Source organism: Phascolarctos cinereus, unplaced genomic scaffold (assembly GCF_003287225.1).
Source record: "Phascolarctos cinereus isolate Bilbo 61053 unplaced genomic scaffold, phaCin_HiC Scaffold_2;HRSCAF=192, whole genome shotgun sequence".
Classification (NCBI taxonomy): Eukaryota; Metazoa; Chordata; class Mammalia; order Diprotodontia; family Phascolarctidae; genus Phascolarctos; species Phascolarctos cinereus.
In genome coordinates, this window is record NW_027555625.1 from 18,448,685 (window position 1) to 18,472,742 (window position 24,058).

A 24,058-nucleotide genomic window follows, 5' to 3' on the forward strand; every position below is an offset into this window, starting at 1 on the left:
CACTTCCTGCTCTTGGTGGAGAGGTGGGGGCCCACAGGTGGGGAATGTGGCATACTCTGCCAGATATATTCAATGTGTCATTGTGCTTAGCTTAACTGTTATTCCATGCTAAAAGTTAGGGTTGTATGGTAGGATAGTTCCTGGAAAGTGAGAGTGATACCAAAAAAAAGCATCAATGTATACATCTATATATGAGGATGATTACAGATATCTAAGTATGTGTGGGTGTATGCATGTGTATATGTTTGTGTAAGTATGTATATGGAAGTGTATATAGATGCATACACATATGCATGTGCATACATACATATGCATATATTCATACATATATACATACACATACATATGTACATACATATGTACATATATATATATATATATATATATATATATATATATATATACACATCCCCGCTTAATTGTAGCCTTCTTGGGGTGGGGGTGAAGAAGGGGGGAAAAAAAGAATAAAGTAAAAAGTGCACAGCAGAGGACACAAGAAAACTTACAAAGAAGCAAAGAAAAGATGGACAGCTCTGAGCACAATGTGTAGTATTTATTATATAAGCTTTCTTGAAATGGAAATTTATTGCTGTGTATTTTGAATTCTCTCACATTCTGCTGTGCACATGGCAATGCATTTGTTTCTTATTTTGTATTTCAATTTATGTTTCTTTTTTTTTCTTGCATACTTAAGTTTTAGTATTTAAGTTTAAAATAAACTAATTTTAAAAAATCAATAACACATAAACAAAACAAGCTGGTCAATCCTTGAAAGTTCCCCAATCCTGCTTCTTCCAAATGTATTTTAATGAATACTGGTAGAAAGGAAGAATGTTGGACCCCAGCTACAGTGATGGAGCCCCTTCAGTTACAACTGTCTCCAGTAGGAAAAGAAGTCAGGCTATACTCAATCAAGGATGTTGTAAGTAGATATTGTAACCTGATTGTCATTCGTCTCCAGGTACCTGTTCATGAAACATGCTTGAGTACACTGCACATTTCTGAGAAGGGCCAGCAGGCCCCATTAGGTCAAACATATAGTCTCCTCTGAGCTCTCACTTATAACCCAGAAAGTCAGTTAAGCTGACAGCTGATAGGGGAATGACATATGCCAGTACATGCGACATTCTTCACCCAAAGGTGCTCGCCTTTCTGCCAAGAGGAAGAAGGTCAGCTTCAGTACTGATCCTCTGAAAGGAAGATGAGTCACTGCAGTTACTCAGAGGTGACATGCCTTTCAGCATTCTTTTCATCTGCATTATTGTAGTCATTGTATTTACTGCTCCCCTTACTTGACCTTGTGTCCATTCAGACAAATCTTCTCATGTTTCTCTGAATTCTTCACGCTTCTCATTGCTTGCCATACAATAATATTCCCTTACTTTCCCAATAGGGTCTGTTTATAGTCATTCCCTTACTCCTGGGTACCCTCTTTATTTCCTGTTCTTTACTCCCTCACAAAAGGCTGTTGACTCTGGCTATGGAATATTGAACTCACTGTATGATTGAAAACAGAGTTATCAATTTAGAACAAGAAGGGTTCTTAGAGGCCATCAGATACAAACTGCTCATTTTACAGATGACGAAAATTGGAGTTAAGTTGTGATTTTTCAAAGGTCAGCCAGGTAGAAATGTAGTGACTGGTTCTGCAGAACATTTTTTACCTTTTTTTTTTATTCTTTGTCACAAAGAATGTCTAAAATATATATATTTAACAAAGGGAAGGGACAAGAGGGAGAGATATATTTGGAAATGATGCAAGAAAAAATATATTGACTAAAAACATTTTTTAAAAAATTCTATGAATTTTTGAGTGTATAGAGATCTGACAGCTTAGAAACTAAAGACGTGAAATAAGAAACTAAACTGTCTTAAGCACTAGGCTTGCTGTAATTATTGGAGGGGACAAGAAAAAACCATGCTAGTGTCTGAAATGAAGGAAGGGAAAGGGGGGTCTCCCAAGGCCAGTAGAGAGGGAGGGAGGAAAAAGTGAAAGGAAAGACACTAAGAGTTAGAGTTGTTTACAATCGTGGGGAGAAATATCTGAAAAATAATATGCAAAACGTCTATAACAAAACAAATGTAAAATACAATAAAAAAAATTAATGCTGAGAAATTAGAAAGGACAAGATTTGGCCCACAGAAGAGAAATGAGAAAAGGGGAGACGTAGAGGTGGGGAAGTTCATGCATGTGCAGCACTGCATATTAACATCCATTTTTTTTCTATATATGGATTGGTATTACTGAACTTTTTTATTCTTGCTTCTCTCTTTTTTAAGTGATGAGAGAAAGATACATGACAAAATCTATGCAGTGAAAACAAAAGATGTATAAAAAAGATATAAATAAAATTTCTTAGAAAGCAATAAAGGCATTAATAAAACACTAAAAAGAAAGAGGGAAATTGGCATGAAATTAGCCTAGAGAGTTTGGAGGTCAGGTGCTAAGATTGTCTTGTTCTCAGACGAAGCTCACCAGAGTTATGACTCCATAGAGTTTCTCCACCTTCTCCCTGAGCTCCCGGAAACAGGTGGTGAGCCGATCATGCAGGGGCTTCAGCTGCTCCGTTAGCTTCTCCCCATGAAGTCGGATGCCCTCTCCAAGCAGGGGCATCTGCAGAGTAAACACAGGAGCGGGGAAGGGGCAGTTTAAGAACGAGGGCTGCCACATGCAAGGATGAAACAGGGTCCAGTTCCTAATCACATACTCTACCAAAGGGTCATGGATGAAGAGCTAGAAAGGAACTCAGGGACCCCATCCAGCCTCCTCATTTTACAAAGAAGGCAACTGAGGTGCAGAGTGGTAAAGTGATTTGCCCAAGGTCCCACAGCTAGTAAGTGCCTGAGGTAGGATTTGAACTCAGGTCTGCTCGATGCCTCTCCCTCCCACTAAGATTTTGCTCTTCAACTATAGGTAACTTTTCTCATGCCAGCGAAAAGTGAACTGAAAAAGTAGCACCTGTGGGGAGATTACATGAGAGCATGGCTGTCTCAAATGATCATTTAATGAAACTCAGCAGTGGGCACAAATACACTGTTGCTGGGTCTAAAACTCGGGTCTCTAATGGCCAAGAGCCCATGGAGCTCCCAGACCTTCCCGACTCCAGGCTTTGCACCCTTCACTTTGCCACTGACCAGGGGCTTCCAGTCCTTTCAGGTCTCCTCAGTGGGCTCAAGGCTGGCCCACTGGATGGGGAATCCCTGTCCACCAGAAGCTGCTCCTCGGAGAACAGTCATCTCCAGGTGCATACCTGTAAGGCAATCAGGCGTTTGAGCAGCTCAACCTTCTCCTGGTCCTCCGGGTGCTCCTGCTGGTACTTCTCCGTGAAAAAGGCCTGAGGGCAGAGTACAGAGAAGAAGCAGCTGTGAGACGGTCACTCCGGCCTGGGGGATGAGGCCTGCGAGTAAAGGGGGAACAACAAAAGTGTGGGCCCACTTCTGCCTGAGAGTCAGGGTTGTCAGGGATCAGACAGTCATAGAACCCAGAGCTGGGAGGGACCTCAGAGGACCTCTGGTCAAACTCCCTTATTTTACAGATGGGGAAACTGAGGCCCAGGGATATGGAGTAATTCACCCAAAGTCACAACCTGATCCCAGTTTTAAAACACATGCTGGAAAGGACCTGGGATGCCATGTGGTCCAACCTCCTCATTCTACAGATGGGGAAACTGAGGCCCAGGGATATGGAGTAATTCACCCAAAGTCACAACCTGATCCCAGTTTTAAAATCCATGCTGGAAAGGACCTGGGATGCCATGTGGTCCAACCTCCTCATTCTACAGATGGGGAAACTGAGGCCCAGGGATATGGAGTAATTCACCCAAAGTCACAACCTGATCCCAGTTTTAAAACCCATGCTGGAAAGGACCTGGGATGCCATGTGGTCCAACCTCCTCATTCTACAGATGGGGAAACTGAGGCCCAGGGATATGGAGTAATTCACCCAAAGTCACAACCTGATCCCAGTTTTAAAACGCATGCTGGAAAGGACCTGGGATGCCATGTGGTCCAACCTCCTCATTTTACAGATGGGGAAACTGAGGCCTACGGTGGTGGAATGACTTGCTCATGGTTACATATACTTGCAGCTTTAAAGCTAAACAGGACCTGGGAGACTATCTGATACATTCCCCTCATTTTATGGGGGCAACTGGTGGCACAATGGATAGAGCACTAGACCTGGAGCCAGGAAGACCTGAGTTCAAATCTAGCCTCAGTCACTTATCGTGGTGTAACCCTGGTCAGGTCACTTAACCTCTGTTTGCCTCATTTTTCTCATCTGTAAAATGGGGATAATAATAGCACCTACTTCCCAAGGTTGTTGTGAGGATTACATGAGATAAGTCTAAAGTGCTTAGTACAGTGCCTGGCACATAGTAGGTGCTACATAAATGTTAGTTATTAATTATCATTATTATTATTACTATTATTTCAGGGGAGGAAGCTGGACCCCAGAGAGGTGACCCCCTTGCCTAAGGTTAGCCAGGCATTAAACGACTGCGCTGGGGGTGCTCTTCCCACTGGATCACACTGCCTGTTGCTCGGCTTCCACACAGCGTGCGTTTCCTAGAAGCAGTCTGCCCACCCTTGGAGAGGCTGCATGGTTCACCGAAGAGAGCGCAGCCAGATTTGGAACAGGAGGACGTGGGTTCGAATCTAGTGATGTCCTTGGTTCTCTTCGAAAACAAAGGACAAATAACAACAACAACATCTGCTCTCCTGCTTACTCCCCATGTGATCTTGGGCGAGTCATTTCATCTCTATGGGATCATGGTTTCTCATCTTTAAAATGGGCAAAAAATAAGGACCCCCTCACCTATTGTGAGACCCAAAGGAGAGGATGCACATAAATCACTTTGCAAACCTCCGGGTTATCATAGAAATGGGAGCGGTTGCTCTGACTGGAGGCTTTGGAGACTTGGATCCTGGGCTCAGTGTCGTGATGCAAACACGAAGGAAAATCTACCTATGGCACCATGCTTAATGGTGAGAATGATACTTTTTCAATAAGAAATGTCAAATGGCCCCAAATGCAAAAAGAGTTCTTGGACGGACTTGAAAAATGACTTTAAAAATCAAATAAGAGAGATTAAGGAAGACATAGAAGAAAAAAAAAGATGAGAGTAATTGAAAAAAATCAAGAAAATTAGGAAAAGTCAATCAACTTGAAATAAAGAACCAAAAACTTAAGGAAGAAAATAATTCCTTGAAAACTAGAACTGGGCAAGGGGAAGCTAATGATGTTCTACGACACCAAGAAATAATAAAACAAAATCAAAGAATGAAAAAAATAAAAGAGAAAGGAAATATGTCATCAGAAAAACAACTGATCTGGAGAACAGATCAAGGAAAAATAATATAAGAATAGATGGGCTACCTGAAAATTACCATTAAAAAAAGAATCTTGATACAAAATTACAAGAAATTATCAAGGAAAATTGACCTGAAGTTCTAGAACAAGAAGGCAAAGCAGAAATAGAAAAAAATCTGCTGATCACCACCTGAAGGAGATCCCAAGAGGAAAACTTACAGGAATATCAGAGTCGAGTTTCAAAGCTTCCAGATTAAAGAGGAAATATTGGAAGCAACAAGAAAAAAAATTAAATATCATGGAACTATAATAATGGTTACACAAGACCTACACGCTACTACACTGAAGGACAGTAGGTCTTGGAATACTATATTCCATAGAGCAAAAGAGCTGGGGTTACAACCAAATAACTAACCCAGTAAAGTTAAGTATAATCCCTAATGAAAAAAAAAATGGAAATTTAATGAACTGAAAGACTTTCAGGTTTTTGTGGCAAAAACACTGGAACTTAAGGGAAAATTCAATGTATAACATCCAGGAGATGTATAAGATAAACATTAAAGATCAATTATAAGGAACTCAATAAGGTCAAGTTGTTTACTTCTTATAAGTGAAAATATTAACAGTACTCTTAAGACTGTCATCATTATTTGGGTAGTTTGAAAGAAAGGCTCAGGCTGAGCTGTATATGATGGGGTGATTCTAAAATAATAAAACTGTGGAGGGAAAAACAAATAGGGGTAATTATCTCATACTGATGAGGTGTAAAAGAAAAAATTGGTACAGAAGAAGCTAGTAGGGGGAAGGTTGGGTAGTGCTGGAAACTTACTCTCATCAGGAATGGGATAAGAGAGAACAACGCATATATCTATATCTAGAAGGGTATAAAAGTCTTCTAAATTCAGAAAGAGGTAAGAGGGCAAGGGGCAGCTAGGTGGCACAGTGGATAGAGCTCCGGCCTTGGAGTCAGGAGGACCTGAGTTCAAATCCGGCCTCAGACACATCACACTTACTAGCTGTGTGACCCTGGGTGAGTCACTTAACCCTGATTGCCTCACCAAAAAGCAAAAATTTTAAAAAAAATTAAAAAAAAAAGAAATAAGAGGACAAGGCGATAGGGTGAGGGAAGAGGATATGGAAGGTACTCTTAGAGGGGTGGGTAGGTTAAGGAATAGGAGGGCAACATAGTAGGTAAGAAATAAAGCAGAGAAGTGAGAAGACATAGGGTAAATAGGGTGAGAAGGATAGTGAGAAAAATAGGAAGGAGGAATATACACAGGTAGCTTAGAACATGAATGGGATGAATTTGCCCATGAAATGGAAATGGCTAGCAGATTAATAATTTGAATTCAACAATATGTTGCTTTCAGGAAGCACTACAAAAATAAGAGATACACACAAAGATAAAATTATGTAAAAAAGCAGGGATAGTAATCATGATATCAGACAAAGTTAAAGTTAAAATAGGTTTAATCAAAAGAGAAAAAGAGAAACCATACTATGTGTCAGTAATATTATTCAACATTGTTTTAGACCATTTAAAATAACTAGACAGTATAAAATACCTGAGAATACACCTGCCAAAACAGACATATGAACTCTATGAACATATACACGAAATACTTTTTATACAAATAAAGTCAGATCTAAATAATTGAAGTAATATTTATCATTCATGGGCAGGTAAAGACAACATATTTTTTAAAATGACAGTTTTACCTAACTAATTTATTTATTCAACGTCATCCCAATTACTAAAAATTATCTTACTGAGTCAGAAAAAATAATAACAAAATTCACTTGGAAGACAAAAAGTCAGGAACTATGAAGAAAACAGGGAAACGAGATGTAAAGGAAGTAGATTCAGCAGTATCAGACTTTAAACTATATTGTCAGGTGAGATCATTGTTGAAGTGCAAAATGGATCATTTCAATTATTTTAAATTAAAATTTCCTTGTATAAACAAAACCTATGTAGCCAAGAATAGAAAAGGGCAGAAAACTGGGGGAAAAAAAAAAACTTTCATAGACAGTTTCTCAGATAGGATGTGACTGGGTCAGAATATTGCTGTGGTATGAGAAATGATGAGCTGGTTGATTTAGAAAGACACAGAAAGACTTGGACCTATGAAGGAAGATGCTATCCACCCTCAGAGAAACAGATGATAGATGGAAATAAGCATAGTTGGGTCTTACATATATATATGTATGAGTGTAGATGTGTATATATGTGTATGTTTATAGATATCTATGTATATAGATATGTATATAGATATATGACACATTTCCACTTGTATATATTTATGTATATATCCACACTTAACTGTAGCCTTCTTTGAGGGGAGAGAGGGGAAAAAAAATAAAGTAAAAAGTGTACAGTAGAAAATAAAAGGAAACCTACAAGGAATCAAGGAAAAGCTGGGCAGCTTTGAAAAAAATGTGTAGTATTTATTATATAGAATTTTTAAAATGGAAATTTATCTTATATTGAATCCTCCCTCGTGTTCTGCTGTGTACGTTGGCAATGTTTTTTCTTATTTTGTATTTAAGTTTAAGATAAATTTTAAAAATTACAAAAGAAAAAAAAAAGAAAAAGAAAATGGTGGGACCCTCAACAGGGCTCAGCCCAGCACCTGGATTACAGTAAGTAGTGCTTAATAAATGCTTGTCAACTTATGGCTCATAGAATCATAGACTCTAGAGCTGGGGATCTAACTTAACTCAACGGAAATGAGAAATTAGGGAGAGGGAAGAGGAAATTAGGACATTGAGGAAGGTGGTGATTTCTACAGAGAAATAGAAGATTTAAAAAAGAAATGATGGAAAGCCACCGTGAAGCAAGGGTCTATGCCTGGCAATCCCCATGCTAGCTTTAACATTCTTCTTAAACTTTGATTACGAAACTTGTCTCCCTTCCCTGCCTGTCTCTGTCTTATTTTGGAAAGAGCTTTTGACTTCAAAGGCCCCTTCATTTTTCCTTTTCAGTGCTGTGAAAACCACCCTCTTATTAAGAGCAAAAGGGATTTGCAAAAAACTGAAATGATGGAAGTAGATGAGGCATTTCATGTGGGAAACAGTCTATAAGCCCTCTTTCTGTGACTTGGCAGAGAATGGAAGTATCTGGAGCTCAGGAAGGGAAATCTCAAACTGATTGTAAACTTTGAAAATAGCTAAGCCAGATTACTCCATTTTCTCATCTCCAGAGGGAGGAGATTTCTTTTCTTCCTTCCTTCCTTCCTTTCTTTTTTTTTTTTAGATCCTCATCTGCCTCTAAATGTCACAACATTCCAGAATTTTAGGCACTGGAAAGGACCTTGGATCATTTAGTCTAACCCATTCTGGAAAAACAAGAGCCTTTCCAATGTCCCCACCAAGTAGTAATCCAGTCTCTTATACATTACTCCTCCATACACACTCTGTGGTCCAGCCCTCTTGCACATAGCGCTCCATTTTCCAGCACCAAGCTTTTGCATAGGCTGTATCCCAGGCTTGGAATAATCTCCCTTTTCACATCTACCTCTTAGAGTGTCTGACTTTCTTTAATACTCAGCTCACATCTAGGAAGCTATCCATTCATTTGTTCATTCACCCACACATGCATCCCTCCATCCATCTCAGTTCTATGAGGTGCCATGCCTACCTTTTCGTAGTTGGAATATCCACCCATGACAGCCGGGTCTACGATGCCGTTGAGTAGCATGGAGAGTGGGTGTAGGGAGAGCGAGCGGTCCCAGGCGTGCTGTTGGACGCTGTTGCTTATCTTCTCATTGGTGAGCTCCATCGTCTCGATGGCGTTCTCCAAGGGGCTGATTTCTTCCTGAGCAGCAAGAAGCAAGAAAGAGGACAAAGGCCATTTGTGAGCCATGCAGCAAGACCTCAACACGCTAGGACAAGCGAAACGGTCACATTGTAGACCAGGCAAGAGAGTGGCATTTTGGAATTAAATTCGATCTTCTAGAATCCCCATTAAGATTAATCGCTAAATATAACTAATAGGCTCTGCTACTTATTGGCTGTGTGACCGTGAGCAAGTCCCTGCCCCTCTCTGGACCTCATTCTCTTCCTCCATAAAATCAGAGGATTGACCAAGATAACCATTAATGTCTTGTCTTGTCTATCTCTAAATCACTGGAAAAATCAGAGTCAGTGATCAGGTTTTGAATCTTACTTGTGTGCCCTCTGAAGACCCTATATGTGTGATTCTTGGTCAAGCACTTAGCCCCACTGGGACTCAGTTCCGTTCTCTGTAAAATAAGAGGCTGGACTCATTGGTCTATAGAGTGGCTTTTTGCTCTGGATTGATGGCTCCAGAGACACTTCAGGATAAGTGGCAGGGTGCCATGGGAAATCATGGAGAGCTTCATGAAGGAGGTGGCATTTAAGCTGAGCCCTTAAAGGATGAGAAGGATCTCCAAAGGCACAGATGGTGAGAGAAGGCTATTTTAGGTACAAGGGATTCGTTAAAAAAAAAAATACAGAACACAACTAGTCTTTATTCCTTCTTACACATTTCCCCCAGGTTTTTTTGGGATAAGAATTGACGAGAAGAAATAGATATGGGACCTTCCCCACAGGACCTTCTACTCCATCTATGTTGCCCTAGTGACCGAGGCAATGAATGAGTGGCTTACTAATCAGGAAGTTGCTCAGTCATTTCAGTTGTGTTCAACTCTTGGAGACCCATTTGTTTTTATTTTTTGTTGGTTTGTTGGTTGTTTTTTTTTTTTTGCAAAGATACTGGATATTTGCCATTTCCTTCTCCAGCTCATTTTACAGATGAGGGAACTGAGGCAAACAGGGTTAAGTGACTGGCCCAAGATCACACAGCTAGTAAGTGTATGAGGTCATATTTGAAAGTAGATCCTCCTGACTCCAGGCCTGGAGCTCTATCCACTGTGCCCCATTAACTACTCAACCAATCAATCCATTAATTCCATCAATCAGGAAGACCTAGGCTTATATTCCACAAATCACTTATGCTTCCTGAGGCTGCCAGGAGGCACCATAGTGCGCAGAGGATTGGGCCTGAAATCGATTCAAATCCAGCCTTAGACACTGACTAGCTGGGTTACCCTGGTCAAGTCACCTCACTTCTTTCTGCCTCAGTTTTCTCCTCTGTAAAATGGAGATAATAATCCAATTAAATACTACTTGCCAAGTGCTTAGCATAGGGCCTGGCACATAGTAAGAGCCATATAAATGCTCATTCCCTTCCCTGTGCCCCAGACATCTCTCTAGGGGTTATCTACCAAGTTATAGATAGGCTGCAATTGATCATGATGGAGGGAGTTCCCACTACTGACTAAATCACTGATCACGTGACCTTAAGCTGTCCCCAGACACAGTACAGTAGAGTCCTCTTAGACTCAGGGGACTTGGGTCTCACTCCAGCTCTTCCAGCACATGTAGAATTTGAGACCTGGAGTTGGAAGGCAGAGCAAAGGTCATCTACTTTGAGTTCAATTACTTCATTTGACAATCAATGAAAATAAGATCCAGAGAAGAGAATGACTTACCCAAGGTCATAGACAGTGACTTGTCCAGGGTCACAGACAGTGACTTACCCAAGGTCACAGTTAATCTGCATCAGAGGCAGGATTTAAACCCACTTCATCTTCCTTCCCTCCCCAGTCCCTCTCTGTCTGTGTCTCTTACACACACACACACACACACACACACACACACAACACACACACACACTTCAGATGGCTCTCTCTAGAAGTGGAAGATACAATGGAAAATGTAGCTGATGTATAAAACAAAAGATATCAATCAGATTTTATTAAAAAAAATAAAATTTCTGGAATTGAACTGAATTATTCACCAGATTTGATCCTGAACAACTTCTGGGTATTTCCCAAAATTAAATCTACCCACAAAGGATGAACATCTGCAACCTCTGAAAATATTCAAAACAATGTCCTATGGAGTCTGAAAGCAGCCGCCACCCACGTGTTGAGCAACAGCAACTTTGGGTGAAATAGATAGAAAACTGAACATACAGTTCTGCTGTGTTTGTTAAAAAATCACCCACAGTCCTTTAGCATCACAGCTCTTAGAAAGGGGATTTGGTGGAAATGAAAACCAGCTGATATTTGTCAAGTCCCTACTGTGTACAGAACATTGTTCTAGGGAGGAGGGGGCCCAGAAAGAGATGCACAGAGCATCCTCATGTTCAGGGCCCCTACACATCCTGATAGAGAACTCAGAATCAAAGATTGTCTGGAGTGTGGAGAGAGTTGGGCCAGGACAACCTGGCTAAAAGGGCATAATGGAGATGTCCCTTCAGGATGGTGAATGAGGTACTAGAAGGAGGTGAGAAACGTGAGAGATACTGCAGACACGGAAATGATGGCACTTGCCTCAAGACTAGAAAGGAAATGTATACCAAGTTATAAGGATGGATAAGATTGCCAATGGATGGAATGTAGAAAGAGAAGAGAAGGGAAGAGGAGGGAATGGGAGAGGCAAGGAGAAGAGGGGAGGGGAGGGAAAAGAAAAGTGAAGGGAAAGGAAGAGGGGAGGGCAGGATATGGAAAGGAAGTGAAGGGAAGAGACGAGAAGAGAAAAAGAGAGTCCTGGGGAATACCCACCATGGGGATTTTAGAAGAAGACAGAAGGCTAGTATAGGAGACAGAATCTGCAGCTAAGGGAAATAGGAGGGGAGCCAGGAGAGTGTGGTGTGTCTTAGAATCCAAAGGAGGAGGCAGGATCCCATAGGGGAGGGTGGCAAAGGCTGCAGAGAGACCAAGCAGGATGAAGACTGAAAGAAGACCCGTGGGTCGGGGGACCGGAAGCTCATTGGTGGGACCAGATTGCAGCTTCTGCACAGTGGGGAGAGAAGGCATATAAGTAGGAGTGGAGCGGAAAGTGGGTGGCAATATGTGAGGCATGGCGGGTAGGAATGTCATATAACTTTTAAAGGAGTCTGACAGCAAAGGGGAAAGGGTGAGAGATGCCACGGTGGCCAGCTGAGAGGTCAAAGGGAGTCTTTTTTAGACTTAGGGAGACCTCTTCATGCTGGTGGCAGAAAAGGCGAGGCTGAATGACGCATGAGAAAGAAGACTGCTGTCATCAAAGGTTGTTGAGGACCTGGAGAGGGTGGAATTGAGCACAAAGGCAGAGGGCTCACATTCAGCCTAGAGGAAGGAAATCCTAGCCCAGGAGAAGAGCTGGAAAGGATAGAGTAGATGAAGATGACCCTGGAAGGTTTTGAGGAATGCAGAAGCTGGGGGTCAGGGTGGGGATATGGGTATGTACGCTGAGGGAGGTCATAGGATCATAGATGCAGAGCTAGAAGAGGCTGACCTCAGAGGTCAAGGCCAACCTCATTATTGGATGGATGAGAAAACTGAGGCCCAGAAAGTTTAGGTGAATTGCCCAGGTTCAGAGCATCTGAGGTTAGATTTGAACCTGGTCTCCTGACTAAAAGTGCAGTGCTGTACGCCATGCTCTCATTCACCACATGCCCTGGCTTCAGTCTTCTCTATGAAGTGAAGGATCGTAACAGGAGAACATACAATGGGTGTTCCTAGTAGAACGTTCAGAGAAGAACACAGGATGTTCACAGCAGACCATTCATAGTAGAGCATGGGATGTTCACAGCAGATGTAGGGTGCTCATAGGAGTAGGATGTTCATAGCAGACTATTCATAGTAGAACATAGGATGTTCATAGTAGGCTGTGCATAGTAGAATGTAGGATGTTCATAATAGAACATACATAGTAGAACATAGGATGTTCACAGTAGAATGTACATAGTGGAACAGAGGATGTTCATGGGAGAACATTCATAGTGGAACATAGGATATTCATAGTAGAACATACAATGTCAGAGCCAGGACAGGCCATAGAACCAGAATGTCAGAACTCAGAGGGACCTTGAAGGCCTTCTAGACCAACCCCCTCATTTTAGAGAGGAGGAAAGTGAGGTCCAGAGAAAAGTGACTTACTCAAAGTCGCACAGGTGACAGAGCCAGAGATGGGGTTGACTCAGGCACTGTTGGGTAACTGAAGAGAGGTCAAGGTTTTTAATAATGTTTGTGGTGGGTGGGTGGCTAACAGTGGCTCCCAGGTGGACTGTGTCCCCTCAAAGCTTTGGACACAGGGAAGGCCTGAAAATATTGGAAAGCGTTTTTGTCTTTTACCTAATTATCTCATATGAGCTAACAAGTGAGGCAGGCCTAACTTGGCAGCCACCGCCACTGCGTACATGACTGCTGCTGGGGTCAGCCTAGCAGGACTGGGTCAATCAGTCATTGTAATTACAGCTGAGGGAAATTAGATGATTAAATGATTACTGACAGCTTTCTGTACACTCTAGAGACACAAACAGTTCGCGCCTTTCTTTAGTGAAAAAGCAGGCTGTTGGAACACAACGCCGAGGGTAGGGAGAGATGCAGGCAGCCCTAATGCTGCCGAGGCCCATGGCCACACTCGGGATCTGAGAGACGTTCCTGAAGGGCCCTGCAGACAACTCACCGTGGTAACCTGCTTGACTTCAAACCACTTGAGAATCCCAGGAAAGGTGTAGGCGGTGGTATAGGTGGTCCTCTCGATCCACATGGTCTGGGAGCAGAAGGGAGCGCAAAATCATCATTCTAGCCCTCACAGCTCCCCAGTGGCCTACCCAGAGAATGGGAGAGGTGGGAGGCTTAGAACATAGGATGTCACATCTGGGATGGCCCTTAGAATACAGAATGATGGAACAGAGAATGTTATGGCTTAAAGAAGCCTTAAAGTACAGAATATTAGCTTGTGAAATGCACGTGAAGAAGCCCTGAAAACACAGGAACCCATGTTTGACCATGGTGGTGGGAAGGGAATAGATTCACATAATGGAACCACCCTTTTTTTTCTGTGCCCCTCAGGCTTGGGGAGGGAGAGCAGAGCCAATGGGACCAGAAGCACCTTGGGCTACGGGTTTGCTGGATGAGGAGAGAGTACAGAACTCACTGCAAACTCATTGTCGGGATCCTTTTCTCCTTTCCGAAAGGGCCGGGAGTGTTGGAACTGCTGAACCTCGTTGGCCCTATAGTAACTGGAGAAAAACAGCCGAGCACCCAGTCACCTTTGTCCTGACAGACAGCTTGCACAGCACAATGATCACATGCATAGCATCTTTCTCTTTGCAAAGCACTTTATAGATGTCAGCTCGTTTGATTTTCACAAACTGTTATTACCTCCATTTTACAGATCAGGAAACTAAGGCCAAGAGAGAACTTTCCTGGGATCACATAGCCAGGAAGTACCTGAGGCAGGATTCTAACCCAGGTCTTCGTGACTTCAGCTCCACATCACCACCTAACTGCTTGTACCAACCCAAATCTGCTGCCTAGAACTGTCCTTCGTAAATCCACAGACTCAGCAGAATGTCAGGGCAGCAAAGCTGAGATCTTCTATCCAATAATAAAAAGGAGAATGACAGTAGCTAGGACTGACATGGCGCCCGAAAGTTAGCAAAATAATTTACAAATGTCATTTCATCTGATGGTCAAAATTAGTCTGTGCTGCTGGGATGATGGCGAGCATTATTCTGTTTTATAGATACAAAGGGTAAGGACCGGAGAGCTAGAGGGACTTGCCCAAGGCCACACAGCTAAGGGGTAAGGGCTAAGTTCAGAACCAGTCTGGCATTCTTGACTATCCGCCATGTTGTTTTACTTCTGCTCCCTCCTTTTAAAGAGGATTGAACTCCCTTAGAGCAAAAGCAGCATCCTTATAGGAAAGTGGAAACCTGGACATTCTACCAATGACAATCAGGGCCCCATTTTTCTCTCTTGCTCAGTGAGAAGACACAGTGTAGATAGAATGAGGTGATACGGTATTGCCTACAGTATCTTAGGTGTGTACATCTCATACAAATATCATGGCATCTTGAATAAAGAGGTCACCAATTAGGAAAGGAAGTGGGTGGGTCATGAAGTGAGATGGAGGGATAGTCAGCCTGGGTGCCATGACCAGAGCCACAAAGTATGGAAGAACCAGAGGAAGGCTTTAGCATGGGGGGGACGCCCTCTGCTGGGCATGGATGAAATGACACGGATGAGGGAAGAGTCCCACAGGCTGGAGGAGTGCAGATGGGCTGGGATCTGCACCTGAGGAAAGCTGAGGTCCAAGAAAATGGATATATGCTCAGACACCTCCCACTTAATTGTCTGTTTTACTGAACAATATATGTGCTTTAATATACATATAGACATGTGTATAAACACGTACGCATGCCTACATGATATAGAATAGAGGCAGTGTGATATGGTGACAGAGATCTGGCCTCAGACTCAGCAAGACCTGGGTTCAAGCCCTGCCTCTGATGCATTCTGTTGAAAGCCCCACTGACCTTCTCAGTGGTTCAGTCCCATTGAGGGGGCTGATCTGCATCAGTGGAGGGAGTTTCCACACCTGTGTTAATGAAGTCACAGGTCTAGACCCAACTGCACACACAGACATACTGTGTAAATACATCAGTACATCAATCCTGTTCTTTCATAACTCTACCATTGGCCAGTGCGTACCCACATCAAATCACTTTGTAGCCTCCAGGAGAATATAATCTCCCTGAGGGCAGACACTGACTGACTCATTTTTGTGTTTGTGCCCCAGTACTTAATCTATTGCTTGCAATTCAATTCAGTAAGCATTTATTATGAACCAACTATATACCTGAAAATAATAGATACCCAAGAAACATCTGGTTGAACTGACCTGGGCTCAACATGCTTAGTCACGCAGGGCTTAGTCATGCAGGGCTGGCTAGCTAGCTGTGTTTGAGTTGGAAACCTGGGCCCTCTCAGCTCTAACTGCGCCATCCCATGATTCCCAGCCAGGGTGAAAGTCTGACTGGTTTTGTAGCCACTTACTTCAAGATCTGCTCTGGCACGGGTTTGTCCTTGTAATTCGGAGGTAGGTTCATCACCGGCTTCACTGTGAAGCACTGCATATCTGAGGCTTTGATTAAGGAAGCAGCATGGGAACCTGGTCCTTCAGTTCATCTCCCCTGCCTCCACCTCCCCACATGGCCATTCTGCAGCTCTTCCCTTTTCCCCAAATGACAGGACAGCTCTATTATTCACGACCAATGTACCTTATTCATCAACCTATTTCTGGACTTTGTGGCCAATAGTCTTGTAGACAGCCCTGGCTTCAAAGACTCAAAGGAAAATGAGACATCAATAAAACAAGGAAAAGCTGCATGACCCATTATCCCAGTTCATTCTTTTGGGTATGCCCTCCTATTTGTGTCAGGAATTGGAGGGCTGACCATACTTCACTTTGTGTGGGGGGACAGTAATACTCCAAAGACCTCAGCCAAGAGAAACATTGAAGGAAGAGGGTCTGGCCCAAGAGGCTCCAGTCTGGGTAACTGTGTATCAACAGACCTCAAAGAGCACCCTTGACTCATGACAAGCCCTTCATCACCTGCTCTCCCTTCCCCCACCTTCCTAGACTTCTCACGCCTTACACTCTGCCCAGCCATGTACTCTTCAGTCTAGAGACAGTGCCCTCCCTGCTGCTCATCTATCTCCCACCTCCAGGCATTTTCACCAGTGGTGCCCCATACACAGAATTCCCTCCTTCCCGTCTCAACTAAAGTCTCAACTTCTACAGAAAACCTTTCCCATTCCTCCTCAATTCCTTAAAACCCTTCCCTTGATTTGTTTCAAACTGTGTGTAGCTCATTTGTACATAATTTGTTGTTTGTTGTCTCCCCATTAGACTGTGAGCTCCTTGAGGGCAGAGAGTATCTTTTACCTTCCTTTGCACTCCCAGTGCTTAGCATAGTGCCTGGCACATAGTAGGCACTTAATAAATATTTATTGACTCTTTGCCAACGCTGTGGTACTATATGCACATTGTTTCCTTAAGGACTCATAACAACCCCATCAGGTTGGGACCACAGCTGTTTTGGGCTCTTTTACAGATGAGGAAACTGAGGCTAAAGGAAATGGTATGACTTGCTTTGTTGTTTAGTCAATTAGTCATGTCCAACTCTTCATGACCCCATTTGGGGTTTTCTTGGCAAGATATTGGAGTGCTTTGACATTTTCTTTTTTAGCTCATTTTACAGATGAGGAAACTGAGGCAAACAGGGTGAAGTGACTTGCCCAGAGTTGTACCACTAGTAAGTCTCTGGGGCCAAATTTGAACTCAGGTCCTCCTGACTCCAGGGCTGGCATTCTACCCATGACTTGCTTAGGGTCACATAACTATTAAGTGCCATGAGGTTGGATGTAAACTTGGGTCTTGACTTCAAATCAAGTACTCCACCAACTGTACTGCACTACCTGTTAAGAAAGCTTATTAATTGAACACTTTATTTCCAGCTTCCAGATCAAAGCCTTTTCAGGAAGGAAGGCATTTGTTAAGTACTGACGGGTGGAAAAACGAGGCAGTTCCTGAATTCAAGGAGTTGACTTTCTGATTGGAGGAGACAACATTTGTAGGAGGGTTCAGCTGCAGGGTGGGTAGAAATGCCTGGTGGTCCTTAGAGTCTAGCAGCAGGGAAGGTGGAAAGACAAAGAGCCAGTGGTCACTTCTCCTGGACCGTAATACACCAAGTGGTCATTACTCTCCAACCCAGCGCAGCTGGACTTTGGAGCCTGTGCTGGGGCTTATGAGATCTTCCCTGTGGGGAAGGAAATGTGTTGGAAAATGTTCACACATTATGATGGGCTCAGTCCAGCTTGGGAAAGCAGTAGGGAGTGGGTCAAGACTCATTGATTGGCAGTGGACTAGCCAAGAGTCATTACATAGGAAAGCAAAGAGCTTCACGCTTTGATTCAGAATTCAGGGCGCAGCTGCTTTCATTGAGAACTGAGTGGGAGGGTAAAACATGGGAGCTCAAGTTGTCTTTGGTGCATTTCAGGGTATGCTCGTAAGAGTACTAGAGAGGGCCATACCTTGAGCTGGCTTGGGCTAAGCGGAACTGTAATGAGCTGACAAGTGGGAAGCATCATTGAAACTTTTTCAGTCTGTAGGCTGATTTGCTTGAGTTCAAACACTGGCAACCATGATTCACTGTCTATTTATGCTTCTGTTGTACTACAGAGACTCTCAAAAACAAATGGGAAGACACTAATGAGGGACTTCAAGACACCAATGTACTTCCGCTTCTGGGAGTCAAGATGGTGGAGTGAAAAGGTAGTCGCTCTCACTCTTCCCAATCAACCTCTGAAAACCCAGAAAATATCACCCCAGAAATAAAACCCTGGAACACCTGAACTAGAAGAAAAACGGGGAGCAGCAGTGCAGCAGCCCAGCAAACGGGTCTCCCAGCGCCTCAGCAAATATAAGGGAGGCAGAACTACAAGGGGCCCAGGCTGATAAGTACCTGCGCATTCATCTGAAAGGAGGTGAAGAAAACAACCTAAAGGCTTCCTAAAGCCTCGGCCGTGCTGTTTCCAACCCAACACCAAGAGAGTTGTTGGAGCCCTGCAGCCTCCAATTGTGAAGAAATCCTGAAGCCCAGGTGGTAGAACAGGCAAACACCAACACCTGGACCTCTGAGTGCCTCAGTGGGGTGTGGGGGGGGAACCGGTGGAAACCAGCTCAGAAAACCACTAGGTGCCTCGGCACTCTACCGAAAAGGACTCTCCTGGTGCATTAGCAGAAATGAGGGAGACAATGCAGGGGCCCCAGCAGATAAACACCCTGCAGCACCCATCTAAAAGGAGCTGAAGAAAGCTAAAGGAAAGGAAAAGCAGGCAACCTAGAATTGCCTGAAAGTTCCAGCCTTGCTGATTCCAGCCCCATGAGGTAAGCTGCCAGAAACCTACAGCCTCCAAATGCCAGCATAAGAGGCCCCAGCACGAAAAGCCAGTGACCAAGACCTAGGCTCCCAACACAAGAAGCTTGGGTCAGTGCCCTCTGTTCCCAGCAGGAGAGCTCAATCTCTTTAAAGGCCAGGAATAAAGAAACACCATGAGTAGATTCATATTATGAGAAGAGTGATGATCAAGACAGAAATTCTGAAGAGGATAACATTGTCAACAGACCCACATCTGCAACAACAAAAGGGAATATGAACTGGTCTGAAGCCCAAAAAGCCTTCTTAGAAGAGCTCAAGAAGGATTTTAATAGTCAAATGAGAGGTAGAAGAGTCCTTCAAAAATACAATTGGCCAATTGGAAAAAAATACACTGAAGAAAACAAGTCCCTAAAAAACACAATTGGCCAATTGAAGAAGGAAGTACAAAAACTAACAGAAGAAAACAATCAAAAACTAGAATTGGACAAATGGAAACTAATGTCTCTATGAGAGAGCAAGAATCAGTCAAACAGAAACAAAAAATGAAAAAAAGATGAAAATGTAAAATACCTCATCAGTAAAACAACCGACCTGGAAAATCGACTCAGGAGAGACAATTTAAAAATTATTGGACTACCTGAAAATCATGATAAAAAAGAGCCTGGACAGTATCTTTCAGGAAATCATAAAGGAAAACTGCCCGAAGTCCTAGAACCAGAAGGGAAAATAACCATAGAAAGAATCCACCGATCACCACCTGAAAGAGATCCCAAATTGACCCAAGGAATATAATAGCAAAATTCCAAAATTACCAGATGAAAGAGAAGGTGCTGCAAGCAGCCAGAAAGAACAATTTAAATATCATGGAACCACAGTCAGGATTACACAGAACCTTGCAGCTTCTACATTAAAAGACCACAGGGCATGGAACATGATATTCCATAAGGCAAAGGAGCTTGGAATGCAGCCAAGGATCAATTACCCAGCAAAAATGAGCATCATTTTTCAAGGGAGGATGGATATTCAATGAAATAGGAGACTTCCAAACTTTCCTGATAAAAAGACCAGAGCTCAACAAAAAATTTGATCTTCAAGTACAGGACTCAAGAAGGACTTAAAAAGGTAAATGGGACAGAAAGATACAATATGTTGTTAATAAGGGGGGGCTGTTTAAACCCCTACAAGGGAATATGACACTTGCAACCCTTGAGAACTGTATTGTTATTACACCTTCTTAAAGGAGCATACATAAAGAGGGGGGATATTAGTTGACTTTGATGTGATGATAAAAAAAATCTAATCAAGTGGGTTAAATGGATCCAAATAAGTGGATCAATCTGATCTTAGAAAATGTACTGAGAAAGGAGGAGGCAGACAAGGGTAAATTACATTACAGGAAAAGACACAAAATCCTATTACAGCAGAGGGAAAGAAGGGGGAGCATTGTTTGAACCTTACTCTCATCAGATTTGGCTCAAGAAGGGCATAATAATCAGTTAGGTATAGAAATCTAACTTGCCCTATAGGCAGTAGGAGGGAAAAGGGGAAAGAAAAGGGAGGAAAGAGGAGGGGAAAGAAGGAGGGAAGCAGTAAGAGTAAAGGGGAAGAAAAGGGAAAGGGATAATAAAAGGGGAGGGACTGAAGGAGGTGGTGTCAAAAGCAAAACACTAGTGAAGGGGGAAAGGAAAAAGGAGAAAGAAAAGCATAAATGGGGGGAAAAGGATGGAGAAAAAGACACAGATAGTAATCATAACTGTGAATGTGAATGGGATGAACTCTCCCATAAAAGAAAAAGATTGCAGAATGGATTAAAAACCATAATCCTACAATATGTTGTTTACAGGAAACACATTTGAAAAAGAGTGACACATACAGGGTAAAGGTAAAAGGCTGGAGCAGAATATATTATGCTCAGCTGAAGTAAAAAAAGCAGGGGTAGCAATCCTGATCTCAGACAAAGCAAAAGCAAAAATAGATCTAATCAAAAGAGATAAGGAAGGAAACTACATCCTGCTAAAAGGCACCATAGACAATGAAGTAATATCATTACTAAACATATATGCACCAAATGGTATAGCATCCAAATTCTTACAGGAGAAGTTCAGGGAGTTACAGGAAGAAATAGACAGCAAAACTATACTAGTGGGGACCTGAACCTCCCCTCTCTGCACTAGATAATCTAACCACAAAATAAACAAGAAAGAAGTTAAGGAGGTGAATAGAACATTAGAAAAGTTAGGTATGATAGACCTCTGGAGAAAACTGAATGGGGATAGAAAGGAATATACTTTTTTCTCGGCAGTACATGGCACATACACAAAAATTGACCATGTACTAGGGCATAAAAACCTCACAATCCAATGCAGAAAGGCAGAAATATTAAATGCATCCTTTTCAGATCATGATGCAATAAAAATTATATGTAATAAAGGGCCATGGAAAGATAGACTAAAAAATAATTGGAAACTAAATAATCTAATCCTAAAAAATGATTGGGTCAAACAACAAATCATAGAAACAATCAATAATTTCATTCAAGAGAATGACAATAATGAGACAACATACCAAAACTATGGGATGCAGCGAAAGCAGTTCTTAGGGGAAGTTTTATATCTCTAAATGCTTACATAAATAAAATAGAAAAAGAGGGGATTAATGAATTGGGCATACAACTAAAAAAACTAGAAAAAGAACAAATTAAAAATCCTCAACTAAACACCAAATTAGAAATATTGAAAACCAAAGGAAAAATTAATAAAATTGAAATTAAGAAAACTATTGAACTAATAAATAAAACTAAGAGCTGGTTTTATGAAAAAACCAATAAAATAGATAAACCTTTGGTTAATTTAATTAAAAAAAAGAAGAAAACCAAATTACTAGTATCAAGAATGAAAAGGGCGAAGCTACCACCAAGGAAGAGGAAATTAAAACAATAATTAGGAATTATTTTGCCCAACTATATGCCAACAAATTTGACAATCTTAGTGAAATGGATACATATTTACAAAAAATAAATTGCCCAGATTAACTGAAGAGGAAGTAAAATACTTAAATAACCCCATCTCAGAAAAAGAAATTGAACAAGCCATTGATGAACTCCCTAGGAAAAAATCTCCAGGGCCAGATGGATTTACATGAATTCTATCAAACATTTAAAGAACAATTAATTCCAATACTATATAGACTATTTGGGAAAATAGGTGAAGAAGGAGTCTTACCAAATTCTTTTTATGATACAAATATGGTGTTGATACCTAAACCAGGAAGAGTCAAAATAGAGAAAGAAAATTATAGACCAATTTCTCTAATGAATAGATGCAAAAATTTTAAACAAAATACTAGCAAATAGATTGCAGCAACTTATCACAAGAATAATACACTATGACCAGGTAGGATTTATACCAGGAATGCAGGGTTGGTTCAATATTAGGAAAACTATCAGCATCATTGAGCATATCAACAAAAAACCAACAGAAACCACATGATCATCTCAATAGATGCAGAAAAAGCTTTTGATAAAAACAACACCCATTCCTATTAAAAACACTAGAAAGCATAGGTATAAATGGAGTCTTCCTTAAAATAATAAATAGCATATATCTAAAACCTTCAGCAAGCATTATATGTAATGGGGACAGGCTAGAAGCATTTCCAATAAGATCGGGGTGAAACAAGGATGTCCATTATCACCACTGTTATTCAATATTGTACTGGAAACCTTAGCTTTAGCAATAAGAGAAGAAAAAGAAATTGAAGGCATTAGAATAGGCAAAGAAGAAACAAAGCTATCACTCTTTGCAGATGACATGATGATATACTTAGAGAATCCTAGAGAATCAAGTAAAAAACTACTTGAAATAATAAACAACTTTAGCAAAGTTGCAGGCTATAAAATAAACCCACATAAATCATCAGCATTTCTATATATTACCAACAAAGCCCCAACAGCAAGAGATAGAAAGAGAAATCCCATTTAAACTTACTGTAGACATTATAAAATATTTAGGAGTCTACCTCCTGAAACAAACCCAGGAACTCTATGAACACAATTACAAAACACTTTTCACACAAATAAAATCATATCTAAATAATTGGAAAAACATCAGTTGCTCATGGGTAGGCGAGCTAATATAAAAAATGACAATCCTACCTAAGCTTATTTATTTATTCAGTGCCATACCAATCAAACTACCAAAAATTATTTTATAGAGTTAGAAAAAATAAAACAAGATTCATTTGGAAAAACAAAAGGTCCAGAATATCAAAGGAACTAATGAAAAGAAATGCAGGGGAAGGTGGCCTAGCAATTCCAGATCTTAAATTGTATTATAAAGCAGCAATCATCAAAACTGCTTGGTACTGGCTAAGAAATAGGGAGGTGGATCAGTGGAATAGGTTAAATATGAAAGCCACAGTAGTCATTGACTATAGTAATCTACTATTTGATAAACCCAAAGACCCCAGCTTCTGGGATAAGAACCCACTCTTTGAAAAAAACTGCTGGGAAAACTGTAAAAGAGTATGGCAGAAACTAGGCATAGACCCAAATCTCACACCATATACCAAAATAAAGTCAAAATGGGTTCATGACTTAGATATAAAGGCTGATACCATAAGTAAACTGGGAGAACAAGGAATAGTTTACCTATCAGATCTATGGAGAACAGAAGAATTCATGACCAAACAGGAGATAGAGAACATTATGAAAAGCAAAATGGATAATTTTGATTACATTAAATTGAAAAGTTTTTGCACAAACAAAGCCAATGCAACTAAGATTAGAAGGAAAGTTAATTTTTACAACCAGTCTCTCTGATAAAGGCCTCATTTCTAAAATATATAGAGAATTAAGACAAATTTATAAGAACACAAGCCATTCCCCAATTGATAAATGGTCAAAGGATATGAACAGACAGTTCTCAGATGAAGAAATTAAAGCCATCTATAGTCATATGAAAAAATGCTCTAAATCGTTATTGATTAGAGAAATGCAAATC

At 41.4% G+C, this 24,058-nt stretch overlaps 1 protein-coding gene across 2 annotated transcripts in view; it reads right to left on the bottom strand.

The window, feature by feature from the left end:
• Window positions 1-24,058, bottom strand: part of DOCK5 (dedicator of cytokinesis 5) — a 252,306-nt gene that overhangs the window by 12,427 nt on the left and 215,821 nt on the right. For both annotated transcript variants that reach the window (XM_021001085.2, XM_021001086.2), the window contains 6 exons: window positions 16,171-16,252; window positions 14,267-14,351; window positions 13,793-13,879; window positions 8,952-9,128; window positions 3,252-3,335; window positions 2,477-2,614 (listed from right to left, as the gene is read on the bottom strand). In XM_021001085.2, coding sequence (XP_020856744.1) covers window positions 2,477-2,614; window positions 3,252-3,335; window positions 8,952-9,128; window positions 13,793-13,879; window positions 14,267-14,351; window positions 16,171-16,252 — 653 coding nt within the window. The remainder of the gene's footprint in view (window positions 1-2,476; window positions 2,615-3,251; window positions 3,336-8,951; window positions 9,129-13,792; window positions 13,880-14,266; window positions 14,352-16,170; window positions 16,253-24,058) is intronic.